Here is a 23623-nt window from a genome sequence, read left to right on the forward strand (position 1 = left end):
TTTATGCCGATTGGTGATGCAGTAAAAAAGAGGAGCATAATAAATATCATTTCTATTTTTTTAATAAAGGTAGCTATGGAAAACAATTATTCATGCTCTAGCGAAAACTGCAGCAAATATCTTTTGACCGCAAAACGTTCTGCTCATACGAACGAACCTGTTGCAGTAAAGTGAACAAAGAAAGCGAACCAGCTTCAAATGTCAAGGTCCGAAGTTAATATGTAAAGGCGTTCATAATTGTATACTCTAATGTGCCAATATCATACATGTGAGTTTATGATTATTCTATGGAATTTAAATGAGGCGCCTCTTCCCGGGTCGCGACATTTCGTCTTATGGGTATAAAATTCGCTCTGCTCTCTACTCAGCATCGGCAGAATGGCAAAAACATCGTATCTTTATTAGCATTTGGCCCGAGCGCTATGCGTGGCAATATATAAACAGTCTAAAAACCGATGTAGCACATATATGTAGCCAATGATAAACCAGTATACCTGGAATGCTGATCTTCCACTGTCAAAATCGTTATTACATATATTACTATAGACTGGCTCTTCTAAATTGGCAGACCGAATTATTTGTCGGCTAGCCTAAAATTTGCCATTAGATGCTGTTCACTGGCTTCTAAATATTCTCGTGCGCCCAAATTTCTTGGCGCCACAAGCAGAGCCTACCTACTGCCATTCATAATATTAGTGTCGAGATTTATATAATCGTTCCATGTTTTCTTGCTAATCGATTGCTTTTGAGGCATGTTCATGCAGAGAGCTGTGTGTGCAACTTATTGGGAAAATACACTGAAGATCACTAAACCAGAAATATGTATTGTGACTGAGATTTCTTTTTGAAGTAATAAATGAGCGCGCATATCACTCAGAGGTTTGAGTGAGATACGGTGCGGAAGTAGTGGCTGGTTCCAGGCTCACTGGAAGAGCCAGCGGCAATGTAGTGGAAGAAGCACCGGTATTTACGTCGTAGTCATTGTGGGGTTCCAGAAAGGTGGCGCTATACTACAGAGCAGGGCAACGCGTCAACTTGTTGGCAGTTGAAGATGCCAGCTGAAAACGCAGCTCAAGCCTCAGGCATGTGTCTCTTTCGTCCACTCCCGCGGTGGTTTGCTCCGAGCAGTCACGCAATGATGAGCCTCTGTATTTAGGAGATGTAGATGTCGTCCTTGTAATAGATATGGCATCTGCAGAAGCAAAGAGAAAATAAAAAAAAATACTTTTGCGGGGTTCACTACGCTCGTTATGTGTGTCACAGCACCGTCAGTAAGATCGCAGCAGCTGTCTACCTACCAAAACCTTGCGGAACGGGTAATATATTCATTCATTATCTTTCGGAGCGAAGTTTCTAAATTGATTGTCATACTGACAACAAATATTTTACGTTTGGGCGTCATAGGCTAGCACTGCATTGCAATTATGACAGAAATATGAAAAGCTCGCAGTTCGGCAAGCATCAAGGGAAGTTCTTTCTTGCAAAAAATGACCTTTGTGAGGAATATGAAATTCATGCTTGTGCCGACTTTCGTAAACACACCGCAGGTCACATTCCTGCTTTATGTCCGCTAATTCAAAAGGTGGAGCGCTAATCCAAAAGATGAAGCCATATGGAGCCTCGTGCTACCGCAAGCAATTAGCACGAGCAAAAGGCAGGGCACGTTGACGTAATTTATTTCAGCCTCATGGAAAATTTCATGTGCAGAGACAGCTGTCCTCTTAAAAGCAGCCTACCGCCCTCAGATGAGCATTGTTTATGGAGGATGAACTCAAGTATACAGCGGCCCATCAGCTATAGAGCAGCTTACCTCAAAAGTGACATTGTATTTACGGTAATAAAACACGTTAAGAGGTCCTAGGAGGAATAGTTATTGTGTAGTTTCATGGAGAAGATGTACACTCAGAGAGCTTCGCTGCTAAGAGGCATTGGATGACAGTTACGCTTTAAATAAGCGAAAACGCCAACGAATTAAAGGTACAAGCGTTGGCCAATAAAAAAAGCAGAACTGGCATAAGCTGAAGTGAAGTATGAATAGGTGTACATAGATCCACACAATAGTATTTTATGTAAACAATCACCATCTACCGCTTCACACAGTAACAAAGAAAAGTAAGAATACCTGCATCATGTTAACTTAAGATCGCCTGCTTTTGTATGCGGCCTCCCAGCCATTGTGTAGGCGAGCCTGGAGCACGAAAAGTTAGTAGAAGCAAATATTTATGAGGATCTCCCCTTGGAAAATTTTTGCGAATTCAGCTGAGAGAATATTTACAACTTCATGCAAAAAAATTTTCGGATATGCTCGGGATCATCAAAGAAAAAGACTGTTCCTGGAGGATTAGGCAGTTTAATCATGAGCAGAACTAAATAAATAAAAATTATAGTTTCATCTGCTGAAATAAAAAGCGAACTTCTGTGCAGCTTTGTAGACTAAGCGGAATAAATTATTTTTTGCATAAATTTTTCGCCATGAATGTGCATACCAAATGTAACATTTAAAATAGAACTGAGAAATACACTCACTCATTTGGTAGATATATATAGCTGATATGCATAACGACGGAATATAGAAATTTGGGTTAGCTCAGGGGGGATAGTTTCGGGTCGAAATGGCACATCCCTGCTCCACGGTCCACGGTCCAGAGAAGGAAAGAAAAAGATGTGGGCGAGAAAGACGCGCGCCGCAACAGCCGTCGTCCACCACCTAAGCGGTGGTGGGTGCAATGACGGCCTACAACAGATAAAAATTCGGTAGTTAGCTAGCCCCCGCCGCAAGCGGCGTTGACCTTTCATCCCAGCCCCGCAGGGCCAGGAACAGCCACCTTTCACCACCTCCAGGGGAAGCTTGTTGTTGTTGTTGTTGTTGTGGCTGTAGGAAGAAGGAAAAGAAAATACACGGGCCTGCTACTGGCTCTGTAGCTGAGCAACCTCCGCTGCCTCGTGCCGACAGAAGAGAAAATAGAGGGAAGTTTCCGATGAACGCTGCTCTTTTATATGAAGTATATGTCCGATGCCGTCGATGACGATGGGAATGTCCAAGATTTCAGGAGGGCCCAGTGTTGCAGAGATGATGCTGTCAGGTTTTATGCGTTGACGGCGGTGAGTAGATGGGCATACTTATCACCGCCGTGATACTCTGTTAGATAGGATGGCGCTACTCCCACCCCAGTTGGAAACGGGGCGGCAAGTAGCGTGTGCAAAAAATTGCGAGAGCCTGCATTAGGAACAGAGGAGGATTAGAGGCCTGCATCATGGTACAGCCGCCAACCCCACCTCACGCAAATTTCATTTTTATAATTTCATTTTAGGTTACACTATTTCATTTTATTTTAGTTTAAATACGGGTCCATTTCTTCTGATATTCTTTGGAATAATTTAAAGACGAGTATTAGACTAGAAATAGTACGTGTCGGGAGATGATCTCGAGAGCAGCAAATCTGTCCAGAAAATGTGTTTTTCTTTGTTCGAAATTGCTCCCCCAGCAGTTAGCAAAGCCTTTTTTTTTTCGTTTTGACTCTTGTACCACTTTTATTCAGATAAAAGTGGCACAAGAGTCGAAACGAAAAAAAAAGCCCTTGCTACCTGCTGGGGGCGCACTTTCGAACAAAGAAAAACACATTTTCTGGACAGATTTGCTGCTCTCGAGATCATCTCCCGACACGTACTAATTCTAGTCTCATACTCGACTTTCAATTATTGCCACACCGCTGTCCATCTTCTGGCGCCACCAAGTGGCCAATTATCTTGGCTAGTGGCTGAGCGTCGTCCTCGTCTGTCTCAAGCTCCGCTTCATTAAAAGGGCCAGCTCGGTTGTTATTCTGTTTGCTACGTGTGTTGGTGACATTTGGTGGAGGTGCGGGGTAGAATCCCATGTACGTTGCCCCCGAAGACATAAGTGACGCTGCTCATCGACGCGCCGACACCACGCCAGTCTATAAAGCGAGCCGTCGCCTCCGAGCCTACAACCTGAGTTCGAACCACTGACCACACCGCTGCGACCACACGACAGGCAGCCAGACAGGTCAGCATTCCAGCAACATCCTTCTCGCACCTCGATCACCGCCATAATTCCACCGTGACCCGTTCGAGGACGTCGAAGACTGGTTGACCAGATTTGGTCGTGTTGCCGCATTCAAGCAATGGGACGACGAGTGGGAGCTAATGAATGTGTACTTCGAGCTGCAAGAGTCGGCATTGATGTGGTTTGAGAACCATGAGGCGTCCTTTGTCAACTGGGCAGTTTATCGCCGTGAGTTGCTTACAACATTCAGCTCGAGTGGGCGCAAAGAAAACGCAGAGATTGTAATTCGTTCGAGGTCTCAGCAGTCAAATGAAAGCGTAGGCATATTTGTCGAGGACATGACGCGCCTTTTCAATCGGGCCGACCCTACCATGCTCGAAGCAACGAAAGTACGGCACCTCATGGGGGGGTGAAGTAATAATTGTTCGCTGGCCTCATTCGCGACCCTCCAGAACTGTCGCAGATTTTGCGAGAGAAGCTACCAGCATGGAACGTTCACTGCAGAAACGTTATACTCTATACGGCCGTTAGGCAAGCGTAGCGGCCACACCCTGCTGCGCGTCAGTGCCAGCAGCCAGGGACGAGGCTTTGCGGGAGCTCGTAAGGAGCATTTTCTGCGAAGAGCAGCAGAACCTCTACTTGGATGCACCTCCTGCAGTGAATATTCTACCGGGGACGTCATTCGTGATGAAATCTGGCGAGCGGTGCACCACCAGCACCACATTCAGAGCCATGCATTATGACTTATAGTGATGCCCTACGTCGACCTGCCCCCGAGCCACATTCATTCCGCCCCGTTGCCGGACCACCGCCTCGCTACCTGCGCTCCGTTGAGCAGCAACAAGTAATGCGCCCCATCGAGCCGCAGCAAGACCAGCGTCCCGCTATTAGCAAAGCGCACTTGTGGCGCACGCCCAACAGACGGCCGCTCTGTTATAACTACGATGACCTGGCCACATACTTCACAATTGCCCATACCGGAGAATAGGTTTCGAGGATTTCCACCAAACAGGCCAGGACAATCGACCACTTGGTGGCGCCTGAAAATGGACACTGGTTTGGCATTAAAAGGGCCAGCTCGGTTGTTCTTCTGTTTGCTACGTGTGTTGGTGCCAATAATAAATAGGCTTCAACGCTAGGAGACCGAGTGAACACTTTATTATGTATCAAATATGCCAAGCTTTAAGTTGAAAAGAACTAATCAAGGCCGAACGGTTAGCTGGATGGTTATCGTTTCCTATTTTATAACTTTATAGTTTACCGATTGTACTATTACTACCGTTTCGTCTTCATCGCTTTTTCTTTCTTAATGTCTCTTCGGTTCACCTTGAGCCGGTTCTTCTGCCTGCTTTTGAAGGTTCTGCCTCATCCTCCCTCATTCCCGCACAAAGAAAGAAAATTTCTCTTTTTTTATCCTTATTTCACTTATAGCTTTCACTGCTACCTTTGTCGCGCGTCTTATGCAATCAACTAAATTATGGCACGTAAACCAACAAACGGCAGAAATGCCCATGGTGCATTTCCATTTGCACCACTTAGTAGAGGCTCACTGATGCCTCACCAAAAGGACTGTTACGCCTGAAATAACTGATCAGCCACCACGCGAGCTCTTAATAGGAGTTCGCGCCTGGGTAAATCAGTTGCTATGCTGTCTTACAAGGAGAAGCATCGGCGATGCGCCGCTCCCAGAAAACGGCAACGGGCTCAAGAGACTGATGAACAGCTGTTAGCTTACACAGAGTGGGATGATTGCTACGGTAATGCTAAGGTATGTAACACATACCGACCAAGCCTGAGGGAGCAAAAGGTTCCGTTATACAGTTCGTCCGAAGAATCGCTGGAAGAACAGTCGTAACCATTGTGTATCATGTGTCACTCTATAGCCAAATTGTTTAAGCCCTGTTCGCGAGCTGTGATGTTCGCTCAATATGGCGGTACTATTTAATCGTTGTATTTGCGGTATAACAACTCGGACAAAATAAAATCTCCGAGTATACAACTACGTGTCCGTCCCCTCTGGCCCGATTCCGCCGTAGCGGTGACTTATTGCACCACGTGTTGAGGGTCACAGCTCTGACTGGGATGGCACACTAGTGCTAGAAGACGACTTTCGCGCCTAGCCGTTTACAACGTTATTAAAATACCAACCATCAAAACTCCACTCGAACATCAGCCACTTCAACAGCATCTCTTTCGGACGCGCTATGAGAAACCTTAAACTACAAGTGACTGTGCCGTATAGAGAGCAACGTGACTGCGATAAAAAGTGGTTTTCGTGTGCGCGTGAAGAGTGACTCTGTTGTGGCTAAGCCTAGGACACCAATATTTATACGTAGCACAAGGAATAAGCAGCATGTGACGCAGTAATCCCCATAGTTATATCTTAAGAGGGGAGCAGCTAGCTTTTGTACTTATCCCCCTCACACTCCCCACACATCACATATATTCTTGTGTAGCGCTGGTCACGTTGGCCACTGAGCAAGTGGAGAGCGTAGAAACAAAAAACGGTTCGTTTTGTCATTTTGGCTTGGCACGTCGTGTCATTCTGTACGGTCATCACGACCTTTATGAGCAGCAATCGACTAACGCCTGGCCATCAGTGCATACAACAATGCACCTATTTTAAAAGCAGTGGTCCTAGTGCGTAATTGCGTTTATAACCTAAAATGCTTCCGGCAACGTTCATTTCAGGTTTATTTTAGGAACTATGATATAATTCCTAAAATGAGTAAGAATTTACAAGCAGTTGTGACATAAGAAGTTATCATTTTATTCACATCAAGATACCCATTCTACTGCGATTTTCGCCTTTTTCGCAAGCAATGTGAACTTTATTATGTGGGTACATCTCTCATTTTATTTGTCTCAAGATTTTCTTTATGTCGAAGTGTCCTCAATAAAGATTCCCTTTTTATGTATTCCATCAAACCCGCTGGATCAAAAAGCACAAATGAAAGGCCTGCTCTCTGTCTTTGCTAGCTGTGAACATCGTGCAGAAAAATCGGCACCTATAGTGTCGCTTACGGTAAGCTGCGATGCTTAACAATAAGCGGTTAAGCTTAGCAATGCGGACAAGCTTAACAATGTTAATTTCTTTTCTTTTGGAAGTCAACTTGTTATTTTTCTTTCACCCGCTGCATAAATTCTCATGCAGGCTTATCAACTGCCTTTGGTATGCTTGACATTCACATGTTTATTTTTCATTTTTCAATGCATAAAACTGCAAAAACTTTTTAGGTCGACGTAGATCAAAACCTGCTCACAAACGAATTGCATCGCCATTGGGTTTGGCCAAGGAGGCTTTTTTCTGCTATGTATGTTTTTATTGAAGACTGTTTGAAACAAATTCCCTTTTGTTTTACGTCGCGTTGGCCTCAATTTCCCCCCACAAAGATTCACACGTCTCGATCTGAACCATATTACTTCATTGCATTTAACAGCTGCACATAGAAAAAGAAAATAATTGTGACGTCCTCTGTGTTGCCTTTTTTTACAATTAAAATGGCAGTTATCTTGCCCACCTTTAGGAACTAATGTAACTGTTATAAATATCCTGGGGTAGTTGCATTCTCCAAACGACAGTAATATAAAAATCCTTGTCAAGTAAAGTGGAAAGTTCTGAGGCGCTTTATGTTTAGAGATTTAAAATCCACTAGGCTGGGTGTGGAAGGCTAAATTACGTTTCTTTTGCGTCTCCGATGTGACTCTTCATTTAAGTGCACTTTATACACTTGCCGTGGGCAGTATTCCTGTTTGTGCGCATGTTTCGAGAACGTGTGCAACCACCCCTCGTAGAAAGCTAGCGTTTTCGCAGCGCTCCTAGCGAGCTCTGCGGCAGCTATGCAGCTAAGAGTCACCACGAAGCAGTTAACAGCTCTCTCTGACGCTGCTGCGGAGAAAGCTTGCACGCCGTTGCTACTCACGAATTTGGGTCCAGATATGACATGGTGGATATGAGAGGTAGAGAGAGGTAAACGCTTAAATGGCGGGAACTGACGGTAACCTTGCATCCAGTGCCCTAGCCCTCTGTGCTGGTCGTCGAATTCATACTACCACCACAATACACATGGCAAAGCAAATGTTTATCGTGCAAACTTAGTAATTACATCAAGCGCGGTAGATAACACCATAACGCATGCCAGGCACGGCACCTTTGGTAGGTCAAAATTGGACCGAAAATCAAAAACGTCACCAAAATCCGCTGCATTCCGTTGCAATATCTATTGGCCCTGAATGTAAAACTGCAAACCTCACGTGTGCCGTATTACATAGAGTATGCAGCTTGTGCTCAGTTTTCTATCTACCTGAAACTACAGTGGTCTAGAGTGATAGCTTTTGCCGAGTACCACCACCTAATTTACCTTTTGTCACGCACCGTGCTGGTGCTCCATCCCACTGGCCATCAGAGTCACACTGCCTCTCGGGTGAACCAAGCAACACGTAGCCCTGGAAGCAGTCGAAGCTCGCTGTAGCGCCCACATCAGTCGAGGTACCGAACATCCAGCCGTTTTCGGGAGCCCTCAAGTTCTCGCAGCGAATTTCTGCACAGAAAGCAACTAACAATTGAAATAAAAGTGCACGGTAGCAGCGGCTACCAAACAGCCAAATGGTAGCAGTTGCGTTTTTGTGTTCAGCTACAATGGAACTACAAACTTCCTGCTTCTTTTTTTTTTTAAATCGTATGTGCTTTTCGCCTAGCCGTAACGTGCTAATTTTTATACTTTGGGCCAATTCAAAATGCAATGTGGTGCGTGGGACCTCTAGGAATTTTCGACTTAGGTATCTAATAGCATATATTTTACATAAATCTGCGCCCAAGTAGGTAACATCACCAAGTTTGCTATAACATAGAGGGGATCATAATTCCCAGTGAAATTCGGCCCGAAACATAAAAGATAAAAACGTAATATGAGTGCAAGGTACTATATTTCGCATGAAGACTTTAAATCATACCTAAAAAGACGAGTAAGATTTTTAAATAAGGGTAAGTTTTTGAAACTTTACGTACTATAATGTTAGACATGAGGCATTTTGTCAAAGGCATGAGGCATTTTGTGTTGATTACAATGATGCAGCGTTATTGAAAAACAGCGCTTCAGTTTGGATTTTCATTCTGAACATTTACGTTTCAGCGCACGAATTCATTCAAATTAATCTCGAGTTTTCATGACAATTTGTTTTTCTTTTCAAACACTCCGATACTTGCTATGTGTAAAGGCTGTGGTTGGGAATGTGCTTTTTTTCATAAAATCAGCGCTGCATCTACACAATCAAAATGAATTATCCGCCTAAGATACTTCTGTGGGAATAAATTTCCATGTGGTATCAGCAGGCATTCAAATACCGTAAATAGCAATGCCTGCCTGCAGGAAGAATGTGAGACCCTGTGGTGCGGTAATCCTTACAGCATTTCTGCGTTTTCATACATTTTGAAAATATACTTATATCTGACATAGGTGCTAGCTTTTCCGCGCTGGACAGCTGAACGACATGACCTATAGCTCATTGTTATTATATTCATGCTAGTTTTCTATGCTGCGTCACTGTGAGCAGAAAAACAGTAAAAGGTTTATTGAAACAACGAACAGAGCTTTTCATCTCTGTTCTCCTTCGAAATAAAAGTTCAGTTCAATTCAGTAACGCTTTCGCTACGTTTGTTTTTAAATTTACATATGCTCTATAAGCCACAGCTAGCTTCCGCTATCTTCCTACGTTCACCTGAAGATTGTGAGCTTGACCCCAAAAGAAGAGAGGCCCTAAATGCCTCCCCATATTAGCGCTGAAACGAAATTTCCCAGTTTTTAATCATTCTTCCTATGTTGAGAGCAAATGCGGCCATAAGTACAGCCTTTTCTTCACCAAAGAGAAATATCCAGCGTCGTCATCATGGCAGTCGCGAAACGTTAGTCTTTAAAGAGCTTAAACATGTGCCGGCATTTAAAGTATAAAAAATTATGTTTCAGAGAAACAAAATATATGCGAAATCATTCAAAGTAGTTGTTCACTAATCCGCTCTTTATAAATTACAGTGAAAAAAGAAAAGTTGGAGCCATGTCGAAGAATGTATTTCGATGTTGCTTTTTGCAAACATATGTGTGTCAAGATTTCTCTTCGCATTTAATTGCCTTACTGATTCTGTACGACCTTTTCAATTTCTCTTCTATTCTAGATCCAAGAGGTCGCAGACTACAAAATATTCTCCATACGCACTTTTGTTACACGTACATTAAACAGATAATGGTTACGATATTGGTGCCCTCTACTCTACCCAAATTAAAAGACGGTACCTGCACTGGCGTTACAAGTTGGAGAACAGCACACACATACATAGATGCTACTGCATAATATCAAACTACGACGAGAACCGAGTACACGTGTCAAGAGAGAGAACTAGAACTACTAGAAATCAGGTAAGGAAGGAGTGAAGGCTACACGATAGGTATTCAAGCACTAAAAGTAGCGCCTTGAGCATTACCATAAGCGGTAACAGTGAATTACGTAGGATACGCAAGCGAACAAAAAATATTACGGCCTTTGTGTTACAGAAAGCGGACCCAGAGGATGTGAAAATAGCCAGCAAAATAAAGAGAGAGCAATGGCCTAAACGTTGGCAGTAAAACGTGAATCAAGATCACGTGTAAATATTATTGATACTGTAACGTGAGCATGAAATATATTGTAGCAAACTACAGCAATTAGTAATTCTCAACTCTTAGCTTTAAAAAACAGTCTATAGAATTGAATGAAATACTTTCTAAAGAGCCTTCTCTAGTCGATGGAAGATTTCACCACCATAAACGCTCAGTTTCTCAAAGCTGACGTCTTTCGCAGGCGTAAAATCTCTTAAAGACTGACGTGATCAAGCCTCTCATCAATCTCGTCCTGTGATATTCAAGCACTCAGCGAGGGAATAATGGGCGATACTCTATCTTCATGAGCACACGTGTGCCTTATTTTTACTTTATGATTATCGAACGTTTAGCTCATTTTCACCCTACCCACCAATTTAAAACTCCTGTTCGTTATTCTGAATTAAATGTCGTCCAAGTTTGCTAAAATGCGGCCCGACGTACGAAAGCTCGTATTTGAACACTTGAGACGACTTGAAATTAAGTTCAAATTTATAATGAAGCGGTGGAATTTACTACGATGTCTAACGCACCTTCGTTATTTGCGTTTCATTCTGTAGACTTGGACTCAGCTTTCCATACAGCGATGTTGGTCTAATATGGCAAAAATATTACCGACCTCCAATATGTATTTCCTTACAACTTTCATGGTGACTAAACTCCAGAACGACAACAAAACATTGCCGCTTGATTACGTTTCAAAACACTGACAATAACGTTCAATATTTTTTTTTTGCCGTAACCCCGCACGAAAGAGTACTTACGGTGGCATTTGGGCATCCATCCCACCCTGTCACCGTTCTGACAAACGGTGCTGAACGCGCCCTCAAGGCTGTAGTCGTCGTCGCATCTGAAGTTGATGTAGGTCCCCGCTGTGAATGCAGCCTTGTTCGAATTTCTGAATTCGTCAACTTGAAGGTGCGCTCCGGGCTCGAAGCGCATGCAGTTGCACTCTGCGCAAAATGACGTGGCAAATTAAATATGCTTAAAATTCACTTATGCTAGTATTGAATTTCTGAAAGCTGCTTCTATAGAAAATTAAGTGCAGAGGAAATATGACTGCAGCGTATTCGGCGTGAAATAACTGCATTAGTAGACTCGTATCTTAAAGCTCACATGAAAGAAGTATATGTCCCAACTCTGGCAGCGAAAATCGTAGCAAGGCAAACGTATTAGACACTGGTAATCCATGTTAAAGACTATTTTAGCGACGGAGAATTAGCGCCCCAAGGCATCAGCCCTAAGGTGAAGCATAGGGCAGGCAGCTCAAGAGTTAAATGGACTGAGAAGAAAACAGGTGATGGTTCAAAACCACACGTCACTCACCAGTGCATGAGGGCTCATCGCCATCCCATTGGCCATCCTCTTGGCAGTACAGCTTGACAGTGCCGTTAACACAGAAGCGTCGGTCACAAGTAATCAACGCGCTGTCGCCCGGAGTGAAGAAATCGCCGCCTGATTTTTTGCCGGACACTCGACCATGAGACACTTCAAAATTGTCACAGGCATCCATGGCTGCAACAAAAGTACCATCGGCAAAGCAGGTGACAGGCTCACTCATTTCTTCGCTGAAGTGCTGCGGAAGACTAGGAAAATATTTCTGCTTTTAAAGGGGACGCCATGTCAATAATAATGTTTCCTCAAGTGGTTTCTGAAAAGTTGCTGGCGGCCATTAAGATTACTGGCGTTCTGTGAAGACATGAATGGCTCATCTTTGTTTTTTTTTTATTATTTTCTTTTGTTTCTTCATTTTCTACACAATAACTGGCCAAGACAGCAGCTGACTGAGGCGCGCATTCAACAAGTCCAACTTTATTCAAATTGGAATTATTATCACTTGTGACCTCAACTTGCGCGTCTCGCAGTCTGTAGTAACTTGGCTTATCACCCCTTCCAAGGAAATAATATTTGCTTTGAGGCTAATTTAGTCACGGTAAGCATGTTGTGAAATATGGCGTCTAAAAATGGTCCGCCTCTGAGTTTATATCCAGAGGCTCGACACAATGCGTACTTACTGACCTCATTAAACCACAACTTTGAGCGCGAAAAGCGCAGAAATGTGTATCACGCGAGAGCGTAATAGCTTGTTTTGTCGAAACACCGACGCCATGAATAGCGGTCGTAGACCTGAGCTCTCTGTTTGCAAGCTCCCTTTGCGGTATTCAATCCGCGTGTAGACAGCTGGTGAAAAGCATGACAACAATGTTTAAGCTGCCCTCAATAGCACCGAACATATCGGCTATTCAGGACGGCGCTCCTCCTCCCAACTCTTCGTACAAAGGAAAACAAGTCTCAACGGCGCGCCGCATGCGTCACTTGGGAGCGCCGAATGAGTGGGCGCACCCAGTCGACATCAACGGTAGGGTGGCGCGCGAGAACTTTCAGCCTAATGGGCTGCGAGTGGTCGTCAGGCGTAGATTTAAAAGTGTGTGTGTGTGTGTGTGTGTGTGTGTGTGTGTGTGTGTGTGTGTGTGTGTGTGTGTGTGTGTGTGTGTGTGTGTGTGTGTGTGTGTGTGTGTGTGTGTGTGTGTGTGTGTGTGTGTGTGTGTGTGTGTGTGTGTGTGTGTGTGTGTGTGTGTGTGTGTGTGTGTGTGTGTGTGTGTGTGTGTGTGTGTGTGTGCGTGCGTGCGTGTGCGTGTGCGTGTGCGTGTGTGTGTCCCTGTCAGCTGCGCCATCACGTCTACTGTTGAGGCGAATATTCGGAGGACTCGAATAATTTTATGCTCCCCACTACTTCAATTTGAACACATTTCACAAATCACCGGCGTGCTTACTTTTTTGCACGCAATATTCTCGCTCACTTTAACCAAGGAAAAGGCGACATTTGCCCATCTCGCAACGTACTGCGCCTGACGTGTGATTCAATGGAAGACAAAGAGAATGAAGAAGTTTCCTACAATATAACTCGTCCAACACGGACGCCCAGTAGATGCAGGGAAACAAGGCTTTAAATGTGGTTTATTCACCGTATGACAGATTTTGTTTCTTTGGCATTTTCAGTTTTAGTTTGTTTGATACAAGTCGTAGACTTTGGTATTATATAATTATCCTTACACGCACACATTCACGTTTGAGCATCCGAAAGCTACAGTGATTGAACTGCAACGATGGGGCCACCGTATACAATATGCACGTGCACTAACTGTGCTTCCGTGTGGAAACATTGCTGTATTACTACGCTTTCGCTGTGAAGAGCGTGGATGATTTCTAGAGAAGTTGCATACGAGCTTACCGCTATTGTTTCCTGCGGTGCGATAGAGAAATGGAAAGAATATCTTGTTTCCTTTCTGTGCGCCGATTGGTTACTTAACATCGTTTGCGTCGTTAATAATTACGGTTGTTGATAAATTTTGCCGTTGTGTCATCTGAAAACACAGTGCACATGTTCTATATGTCGATCGTGGCGCCAAACTAAAATTAGGAAAACGCCTTCGCCTGTCCTTTTTTGCTTACTGCGTATGTACACAGACATACAGTTGCCTCGAGGAACGGATTTATAAGCTCCATCGGATGACAGGATGAGTTATCAGCTAAAAGGATGATTTTCTGCTTCTGCACCAAGAATAATTTCCACGGGACTAGCGAACATAAGTTTTTAAAGAAAATGTTCGATTTGTACCCGTACTTAGGCAGCCACTTAAGTCGTTACTGAAACGCTGCTCGAGCACCATGCCTTATATCGAGGCGAGGTGAATTAGAGGGCTATTGACCCTGTTTTTTACAGTGTTACTTACCACGGGTGTTTTATTATTACGGACACGTTGCTCTTAATTCAGTTGCAGTCACCGAACTTTCAATTTTCTTTTCCAACAGCACTGAGCCTAAAAGCCAAGGCCATCCTATTGAGCATGACAACTTTTGCCACGGCTTGTTTCAAAAGTTTCTTTTAACATCTGGTTAGAATTCATGATTATATCTAACTACAACATCTAACTTAGGATTATTGAATATCAACGAGCACCTACAGGTAGCCATCATTTCTACGGTCATTTATGCATTTGACGCCTAAATTAGGGCTTCCAATAAGAGTTTAGTAAAAAAAAAAAAAAACTTACGTCGGCATATGGGCCTGGCATGGCTCCAGGTTCTATCATAGCCGCAGCGGATCTCCATCTCACCCTCCAGATCGTAATCGCCTTTGCAGAGGTAGACGATTCTAGTCTCCGGAGGGCAGCATTCCCCTTCGTACTCTTTACCGTTAAGGGTAATGATGCGCTGACTTCTTTTACCGATGCCTGGGTCTGGGCAGTAGCTGTCTGGAGGGCAACAAAGAGAAATAAAAGACCTCAGCGGCATGTGAAAAGTAAATTTCGCATTCGATTTCTTGCGTATGCTCTCCAAAAACACTTTCTGCACTGTTAGAGACATGATTGTGTTTGAAGCAGGCAGAAGCTCGTTGGCAGAACTTTCGGAATTCCTAGCAGCAAGCGTTCTGTAGCTGAATATGAATGACATAAAATACAATATTCTATGTGCTCTTCGAAAGCATCGCCGTTACCCAAAAATAAACATTTCTTTTGTTATCTTAGAGCGGGAATCATACTCATCTTAATATTTCATAAATATATTTAACAAGCCCAGTTGCTGCCTTCCACAAATAAGTATTATGCCGAGACTACATCGAGCAAACTGTCCAAAGTGGTAGTTATTTCTTTAAACTCCCGTATCGACTGACTTACACGTTAAGTTCTTGTGTGTGGTATGCTATGTTTGTGGTACTATACGGTGTGATTAGTTAGTGCTCTACGCCTAAGCTTTCTCGGAAAAGAGAAAAAAAGAATCTCAGATTTAAAACCAGTTTTCGCTTACCAGCCTAGAGCAAGTTAGACGGTTATCTCTGGGACCATTTGTAATGTTATGAATTTACCGAGCAGAAATAGCTGCCACATTTTATGCATCATCTTCCTAGCAGCACTCTTAACAACTCTTTTTCTAATTGCTCCAGACGCTTAGCAAACTCTTAGTCTCCTTCCAATAAAATCTGCGAAAGACGGTAGAAGACGTAAAAGGCTATAACAGTTTTGTATAGAAGTGAGGTCATGCCATATACTGCGTGCAAAAACGGCAAAATCGAGACACTACACGCTCATTGCCATGCGATGAATTCCGTTTTTAAGGATGGTCGAAGAGGGAATATTCCAATTAGCGCATATCTTCATTTCTTATAGAGTTTAGGGCAATTTTCGGTCGCCACCTGTATGTTTGTCAATGCTGCGTTGTAGATACGTATTATTTTAGAAATAAGAACAATGATCCTTGACCTAGCTAGATGCAATCACGACACCTTTCATTATATGTAAAGAGGATTCATTACTAGTGCGATCATCACACTTTACGCAATACCATTTCAAATGTATCTTGTAAGCAAATGACCTTGAAGTTAACTGAAGTTTGATAGATTGTTAGCCAAGGACTTGCAGCACCACCAGCGGTATCGCCATCAGTAAGAGCGTGGTTCTCCTCGTGCTTCTCTTCACGCGACAAAAACGACAAAGGAGAAGACAGTGTTCTGCCTTGCCGCCTGTCCTGTTCACAATGGGCTCGCTGGCCGTGGCTACGGTCATCTTCCTGGTGCAGCTGGAGAGCTGGTCAGGCCACGTAGAACTCCTGCAGGTGGAGAGCAGCTTCGCGGGGGAACGCGAGCTGGAGTTGGTGCTGTGGCGTATGCGGCGCTACTCGCACTCATGCGCCGTCGGCCGCCGGGTGGCCGTGGCCAACCGAAGCCTGCCGCCGATGCGACATGACGCCCCCGTGCGATTCCGACGCCTGCCACAGGGATTCTACTGTTTCTCTTTGGCGACAAAAGGAACGGGCACACGGTCCGTTCAATCACCAGTTGCCGTGCTAACAGGTATCGTTAACGCTTAAAACACTCCGTCGGTATAGTCTCCAACGGTCGGAAGTTCCCCTAGAGCACTCCGGAGAACCGGTACTAATAGCTGCTATAGTCGGCACGAACGTGAGACCACAGTCGAAAAGAAAACGAGCACGCCAGCTTGATAGCATTCCTTTCTTAGGTTTTACCGATGAGATCACGACTGTCTTCATGTTCCCCATTATCCCTATTAGCAAAGGGAGGTTGCCTAAAGTAAGCGCTGAGCATGTGCCTTAAAAATATCGGTCAAGTTTTTTCTTGTATGACAGCCGTCGCCACAAACTTGCCAGCTGCTAACAAAAATTTCCTTCCTGAGGGATCTGCCGACGCTGTACCGGCATTGATGGTGCTCAACGCACGACTTTGCCCGCAAACAAAAGCCGCCACAAAATATATTCGCGTATTTGCAGCTCCTGAAAGAGTGAAGCAACGCGATCACGTTAGCGGAGAATAGGCCAGCATGCGGTGGCCTGATCTTATAGTGGCTCCAGAGAGGCGAGGAGAAGCTCGACGATTATTCATGTGATTGAGGCAGAAAGTGCTAACCATTTCTTGACATCAGCCTACGCTCTTTATGCTTGGATGTTTTGTTACCAAGACGTGTAATAATTTTTCACTAACATTTAGTCGTTTTCACACGTTTTCGTACATTGACGTGATCTCGGAGTAAAGGAAAAGCCTAGTTTAGTCTTCCTATCTTGCGCCTCTCTTCGTAGCCAAATCACGCTGTATATTATATTTCCCCACATCCAATGCCACATTTCAGCGTTAATGCTCAAGTTATTCTGATTCAGAACCTGAGGCTCAATAGCAGGCTGCATTGCGCTGGTCCCTGAATACACTCGGAATCATCCGCGTAGTAAATCTTGCGTGCGGGCCAGTTGGTTACACGAAAAAAATGTCAAGTGCTGGCGTTGCATTATAAAATACACACACGGGAGAACTAAGAAGGACCGTCACCGCTTAAAATACCACCCTTACACACCACTTCGAGTTGGACGTCTTTCTGTGTTCTCTCGTTTATGTAATTAAGGTAATATGTTATTCAGGAAATACAGTGCACGAATCTATGTCCGATTATATAGAGGACGAATGCTGCCTTTGCGCACAAAAATAACAGCAGATTTTGGTGAAAAAAAGGCTGGTGATGGCACGCGTCTTGATGTCACTGTTCATCTCACGGACACTTGATTCATTCTCTCGCCACATCTCACGTCTCTGTTTAGAGTCGCGCACGAAATGGAAGAAGATTTATTTCAGGCGCATTTTCGTACTGCACAGGCCAAGGACCCAGAGATCGGTGTTGTGAACATGCGGCAGAACAGCACCTTCTCTGGAACATGGCACATGACGGCACGCTGAGCGCCTCCATGAGCGTGAACAGCTTAGAGCCGCCGTGCCAGCTGTTCATGGCGAGTCTCTACGAAGGCGAATGCCAGGAACTGGGAAAGGGACCGCGGCTCATCGCCCGCTATCAGGTACGAGAACGGATGATCTAAGCGATGGTGCCGGGTTTTGGCATTTAAAGGGCCCATAAAAACGTATTCACTAAAAGTATAAAACGCTCACGAAAAAAAGCACCGACCCTATGGGCGGTACGGAAATCAGACTCCTCAGCTACGCCCTCAAATAAGCCCATGGTAGAGCGCAAGAAATAAATGAAGAAAATAATTTAGAAGACATCTCACCGCGTGCCTTTGGAGCGTCCAGTGAGCGGGCACGACTGACTACAGTGAGGAGATTGAGGCGAGAGGATATGTCGCCTAAATTGCTTGAATATGACTCGAATACTCACAGACAAACTATATGGTTTGCTTTCATTATAAGTTTCCCGCAAGTAGTACTTGTTCGAATATTTAGGTGAATCTCCTGAGGTGGAGTAGATTAGTAATAAGGGATTACTTACTCACTGACATCGACCCAAGCGCCGCCATACGGTTACAAAGGAAAGCTACACAGCATTGTCAGAAACTTCGTAGTTAAAGGGAAGCTGAACCGGTTTTCAAATCACATACAATTCGGTGGCTGGAAATTGAAGGTGCTTTCGTATTCATGTGCATTAATATTTTCCTAATTCTGTCAATAAGAAAACAGAAATCGTTCTTTAAAAACGCGCTGCTGTCACGCCCTCATCGCTGACGGAACGGCGGGGTCGGGGTACCGAACCTTGGGAATAGGCGGATGTGACGTCAATTTTGTAATGCTTGCCGGTCAGCTAGACTTGCCCCGCATTTTGCAGACTTGCTTCTGTCCATCCCGGTGTTTGGTGATCGACGGATCAGCACAATCTGCGGCTCGTGTTATTTCTTTTCTCCAGTTCTATCGTTATGTGCTAAAGGTTCTGCATGTTCAAAGATTTCACGGGGTTAACCAGCAAGCAGTAACGCAGCTGTAGCGGAGTGGCGTGCCGCGCGCTTCCGCGCCCTCCGACTAGGGAACATTTTTTCCCCAGTTGTAAAATAAACGTCGTTCGATGTTCGAAAAGTATATTCCTCGTATCATTAGAAAACAAACATGCTTCTCCGCTAACGTGAAGCGACTGGTGGCTGTCAGCGCGGCTTTCCTTTATACGAACATCGGCAGTCCAGGTGGCATGCTGTTTATAGTTTCCCAAAAGATAACAAAATTTCGACGCATGGGTCTCTGTAAGAAAAAGGAGAAAAAATATTGCCTTTGGAATGAGCTGTGATTTGTACTGATGATTTTCGTGCCGATGGCAATAATCAAACCGTACCAAAGATTGCTGCCACTTGGGATTCCCATTATATCAGCGCAGCTAACGTCAGGTGCCGTTCTCTCATTGTTCCTGCACCTAATTAAGTTAATAGCGTTGTTGCATGGCTGGCTTCACCGTCGTTACCCTTACCCGAGGATACCGATCTTGAATCGCGATTCGCCGCCCACTGCTGTTACACAGCTCGCCCCCGTTCTCGGATACGTCAACAATGACCACAACCCTAAATATTTACCACAAGCAAACTAAATGTAGGATCGGTAGAACGAAGCTCCATTAGCAGTAGTTATTTCAAACGCAGTGCCCACAATGCCGTGCTGCTCGCGAGGCAACAGCGCGCTCCGGGATTGCCCGGACGGAGGCAGCACTGCCTCTATATATGCCACGCCGGCCGCGCCTCCCGCAAGCTGTCCGTGGAGGCGCTAGAGTCAAGAAAGCGTGCTCAAATTTATTGTTATCCTAAATAAAAAGCGAAGGGAGAACGGAATATCAAAAATGAACCATATTGATGATCGCTGACCCGTACCGGGCTGCTGGTAGGATAATCGCGACACAAGCAAGTTTCTCTTCACAGCTGTATAGCGGCCGTCACCCGTGCATCGCGGCTCATCTGATCTTCTTGTACACATTGCCTCCTCTGCTAAGGCGGGGCAGCAAATAAAGATACGACGAAGTGCTGGAGTAGTGAACTACGACGACGCTGAATCCAGGCTCCATTGGTCCTGCGAGTGTGTTCCTGGCAGCGAACTGTTGCGGCTACGTCTGAGGGGGCCCCTGTAACAATATCTTCATTTAGTTGCGAGACAAAATGATTTACAGTAGACAGTTTTATGAGTAACCTGTTCACTACAGCGCTGCTCAATCCCCAAGCGTTGTCTGCCGTGGAGCTATATTATACACTCAAACAAATACGACTGAAGGAGGGAGTAACGTCCACTTTGGTCCCCAAATCGAGCCGTTACTTCGCGAGAGGGGCAAACGCGGCGAGAAGCGTGCCGTATGCAAATTTGGAGGATTAATGTTTAGTCCTGACTCGAAAAAGACTAAAAAGTGGAGGAATGGAAAGACGAATCGTTCACTTGATCCCTGGCCTCCCTTCCCGCCTCTGTCGTCGCGCGTTTCAGGTGCAGATAATGTGTTTCTGGCTCGATGGACATAATGTGCATACTATGTTGCTGGAATTGCATACTATGTGCTGGAAATAGCGTTTTGATGCTGGGTGTGTCGCTGGCATCCGCGGTGCACTAGGAGAAGTGCTGTATGTGCGCATGGGCCGCACTGGTCCCAGTATCGCTTTGGAAATAGTCGGATGTTCGGAAACTGGGAGGCGAGAAACAATGCGCATATCAAAAATATGGTTCAAGTAACTTTTTTTGCTATGAAGTCGCTGAGCACCTGTAAGAAAACAAAAGCAGTAACTTTCTAGAGTTTCCATGTTTCTAGGTCGTTTTGAGCGTTTTGAGAGAGACCACGATCGCCGCACCTCTGATATCTCATTATAAAATGACGATTAACGTACCACTAAAACTGGAAATGAATAATGTGGGCTACCATACGTAACAAACCTCATAGCTGATTACTGCCAAAATGTTCAATGCGAGCTCAATCGCAGGCTCCAAACAGGGCCTACGCATTAGCGAGCGTAGCCTGCACCGCGGCCCAGTATAAAGAGCAGAAAAAAAAAACAACTAAAGCGGGCAAGGGAGCAGTTTACCAAAGGATGGCCCATGAGAGAAAACAAAATACATACCGCGCTTGTAATGCATATTATTTTGCGCGTTTCTCAAGCTTTCGCGCCCCTTCTTGCTCTGTGTATAAACCAGTCAAGCCCTCGGTCATCGCAATGTTTTTCGAAATATTTACAAACAAATAATATTTGGCTACCAGCAAAATAGTGTCGTCGCAGCTGCGCTTGCCGATATTGAAGCTGGGTCGAACTTTTTTCTTTGAAGGTTTGTGCTAAATCTCCGTGTTCAGCGAAAATTACGCCCAAGGTAACAGAGCATCACCGAAGAGCCGGCGCTGGTAAATTTTCCAGGGATGTCAAACTCATCTGGTAAATTGATTACAGTGTACAAAATAGTGTATATAGGCATCTAGAATATTATTTGAAGTCGTGAGAGCAGGCAGCAAGCTCCAATAGGCAAGGAGTTGTAATTCTTAAAGCAGCAGCAATGGCCTGCACACTTCTAAACATGAAGTCCCAACCTTATAAACACGGTCATGTCATAACATGCAAAAATATTTCAAACGCTCCCAGTGCTCGGCGTGGGCGAGTGGTTAGCGTAGCAACTACGAGTTATGGGGTACTGAGTTCAAAGCGCTCTAGTGCAGACACTTTTTTTTTTTGCATTTTCTAATTAATTTTTTTATGTACTTTAAGTGGTTCGTTACTTTTTAGGTTTTATTTTTTATCTGAGGCCTCCTTTTCTCCGGGCGAACAGTGCCACCAGTACGGAGCATGCCAGTATGCCGCGTCCCAGTACGCCCAGTCTCCAGCGTCATACTGGGCTCATAATCGGGTATGGCGGGGGCCATTTTCAAGGATCAAATGTTAGTCTCTTGAGGAGCATCTGTAAGGAGCAACCGTTCCTCCTTCTACAGCTCACCCTTTGGAGACTAAGTGTTTATCTCCTTGCAGTTGGTCCCTAAAAGGACTGATGGTTGGGGCAAACGAGGTGGTCCCCAAAAGGACCAACCTAGCTACCCTTTTTAGTCCTTTCCTAGAGTGTAGGCTTAGCGACGACTAACGAGTGCGCTTGGCCAAAGCGCCCGTCCGCCGCTCTCGCTGCCGACACCGTTGTGGTAAGGTCGCTTCATCTGGCGCTGGAGGTGCTCTGAACTTGTCTGACTTCTTGATGCGGCTGAAGCAGAATCATTTTAGGTGTTACGTTGAACAGAGCACCGCGCAAACTAAGCTGCAAAGACGGGACGGGCAGCAGCTGCAGTATGTGTGCGTTTATCGTTGCTCGGTTGGGCTATACTCGAAGGTTGTATTAACGCGCTGTCGACTAGTATTGCGCCCAATACAATGCCTATATGATTGGTTGCTATTGAAACGTGATTTAGTGTGCAAAGTGCAGTTGGTAAAGCTGGCCAGCTCGAGCGCTTTCGCAATCAGGGGCCGATTTTAGGCTCACGCAAACATGCTAACTTCGCTTACGTCTACAGCGTCTTTCATAGCGCCACGTTTTGAAACTTCTGGCTGCTCAAACGCGTACGGTATGTGTCCAAGGCGTTTTACAATGTTGAAATTATTAATAACCTATTAAATCGAGCTGTCAAGTCGCCTAAAGCAGCGCGCACGCAGCAACACCGCCGGCGCCGACCTGGCATACCGAGAATGACGTCATGAAGGGCCCGGCCAATTACGGACAACGGCGGCGTTTGTTCGGAGGGCGGAGCCTCTGGTGCTCGTTCACTTGTAAGAAGTGCCATTTGCGTTCATTTCTGCCATCTTCAAATATGATAGACCTGTTCAGCGAAAAAAAAAACTAAAATGCCGCACAATTCATTTTCTGCGAAAAATGTTTCAGCTTAGCTTTGAGAAAGCATTTGTCCTGATTCAGGGATCAAACCTCAGACCACCGCCTTTCCTTGAAAGTCGCTCTACCACCTGAGCTAAACAGGATGGTCAGCCGATCAGATGGCAGGGCGACAGTGAACTGATCAATATCTGGAACTGGGAATGGTGGTCGAATATTTAGGGGAATCCCCCAAGGTGCAGTGGGAGCTATGGAAACTGCGAGCTACTGCAGCATATTTGTTGGGAACAACGCAAATCAAAACGAACGGCAATGACAATGCATTTAAAGTGCTTTTGGCGTGTGTACAGCAAACTCATTCACCTTGCAACCCTATACTCATGACTTGCTCCTGGCTCCTATTCACTCATGACGACCACCCTATGGAGAGAGTTGATGTCGATACGTCTCCCTAGGTGACGAGGAACAGCGTATTCCATGTACATGGCCTGAAAACAGAGCATCGCTACTGCCTCGCGGTGGCTGCCGGATGCCACAACTGCCCTATGATGTGCGCCGTGCTCGAGAGCAAGACAGTGGGCACTGACGTGCAGCGCAGCCGAGCTGACGACAGGCTGCGCGAAGTGGACCTCGGCGGAGGGCTGCCGGAAGCCACCGCCGACGCTGCCATGAGCCTGGACCCAGTGCTAGCCGTGCTGGGCGTTGGCAGCGTCGTTTTTCTTCTCGCCTGGGCCTTCCATCTTTACCAGAGGCTTCCGGCGGGGTCCTTTTCAAGACGGAAAAGGGTACCGCGACTAGTCTAGTGCAGCTGGTATGAACTTTATCACTGTCCTTAAACGTCTATTAAAGGATTCAAACGCCGTGAGGCTTTCTTTC

At 45.2% G+C, this 23623-nt stretch overlaps 3 protein-coding genes across 4 annotated transcripts in view; 1 reads left to right on the top strand and 2 right to left on the bottom strand.

Annotated features, from left to right (window-relative positions):
- LOC146209235 (uncharacterized) overlaps nt 1-1005 on the bottom strand; it is a 29275-nt gene extending 28270 nt beyond the window's left edge. For both annotated transcript variants that reach the window (XM_084597794.1, XM_084597787.1), the window contains exon 1: nt 1-1005. The gene's annotated coding sequence lies outside the window, so the exon portion shown is untranslated.
- On the bottom strand, nt 1004-16217 carry LOC146209236 (E-selectin-like). The gene is made up of 6 exons (XM_084579858.1): nt 16172-16217; nt 14709-14909; nt 11980-12168; nt 11418-11606; nt 8400-8565; nt 1004-1192 (listed from the first exon to the last, which is right to left on the bottom strand). The coding sequence occupies exons 1-6, from the start codon at nt 16215-16217 to the stop codon at nt 1153-1155; spliced, it is 831 nt and encodes a 276-aa protein (XP_084435984.1). The 3' UTR covers nt 1004-1152.
- On the top strand, nt 8397-23623 carry LOC146209237 (uncharacterized). Its single transcript, XM_084597770.1, has 4 exons — nt 8397-8513; nt 16231-16504; nt 17810-18006; nt 23203-23623. The coding sequence occupies exons 2-4, from the start codon at nt 16318-16320 to the stop codon at nt 23548-23550; spliced, it is 732 nt and encodes a 243-aa protein (XP_084453896.1). The 5' UTR covers nt 8397-8513; nt 16231-16317; the 3' UTR covers nt 23551-23623.

This window comes from Amblyomma maculatum, chromosome 1 (genome assembly GCF_055883805.1).
Source record: "Amblyomma maculatum isolate TAMU_Amacu chromosome 1, ASM5588380v1, whole genome shotgun sequence".
NCBI classification, from domain to species: Eukaryota; Metazoa; Arthropoda; class Arachnida; order Ixodida; family Ixodidae; genus Amblyomma; species Amblyomma maculatum.

What these genes read in the sequence shown, in the direction of transcription:
- LOC146209236 (XM_084579858.1), bottom strand. Translation starts at nt 16,217, where the DNA reads ATGACCGTAGCCACGGCCAGCGAGCCCATTGTGAACAGGACAGGCG. An exon ending in CATTGTGAACAGGACAGGCG is followed by an intron (nt 14,910 to 16,171) that starts GCAAGGCAGAAC and finishes GTTGCCCTCCAG; the next exon opens with ACAGCTACTGCCCAGACCCA. An exon ending in ATGGATGCCCAAATGCCACC is followed by an intron (nt 8,566 to 11,417) that starts GTAAGTACTCTT and finishes CTTTCTGTGCAG; the next exon opens with AAATTCGCTGCGAGAACTTG.
- LOC146209237 (XM_084597770.1), top strand. Translation starts at nt 16,318, where the DNA reads ATGCGGCGCTACTCGCACTCATGCGCCGTCGGCCGCCGGGTGGCCGTG. An exon ending in ACCAGTTGCCGTGCTAACAG is followed by an intron (nt 16,505 to 17,809) that starts GTATCGTTAACG and finishes CGTACTGCACAG; the next exon opens with GCCAAGGACCCAGAGATCGG. An exon ending in GGCTCATCGCCCGCTATCAG is followed by an intron (nt 18,007 to 23,202) that starts GTACGAGAACGG and finishes ACGTCTCCCTAG; the next exon opens with GTGACGAGGAACAGCGTATT.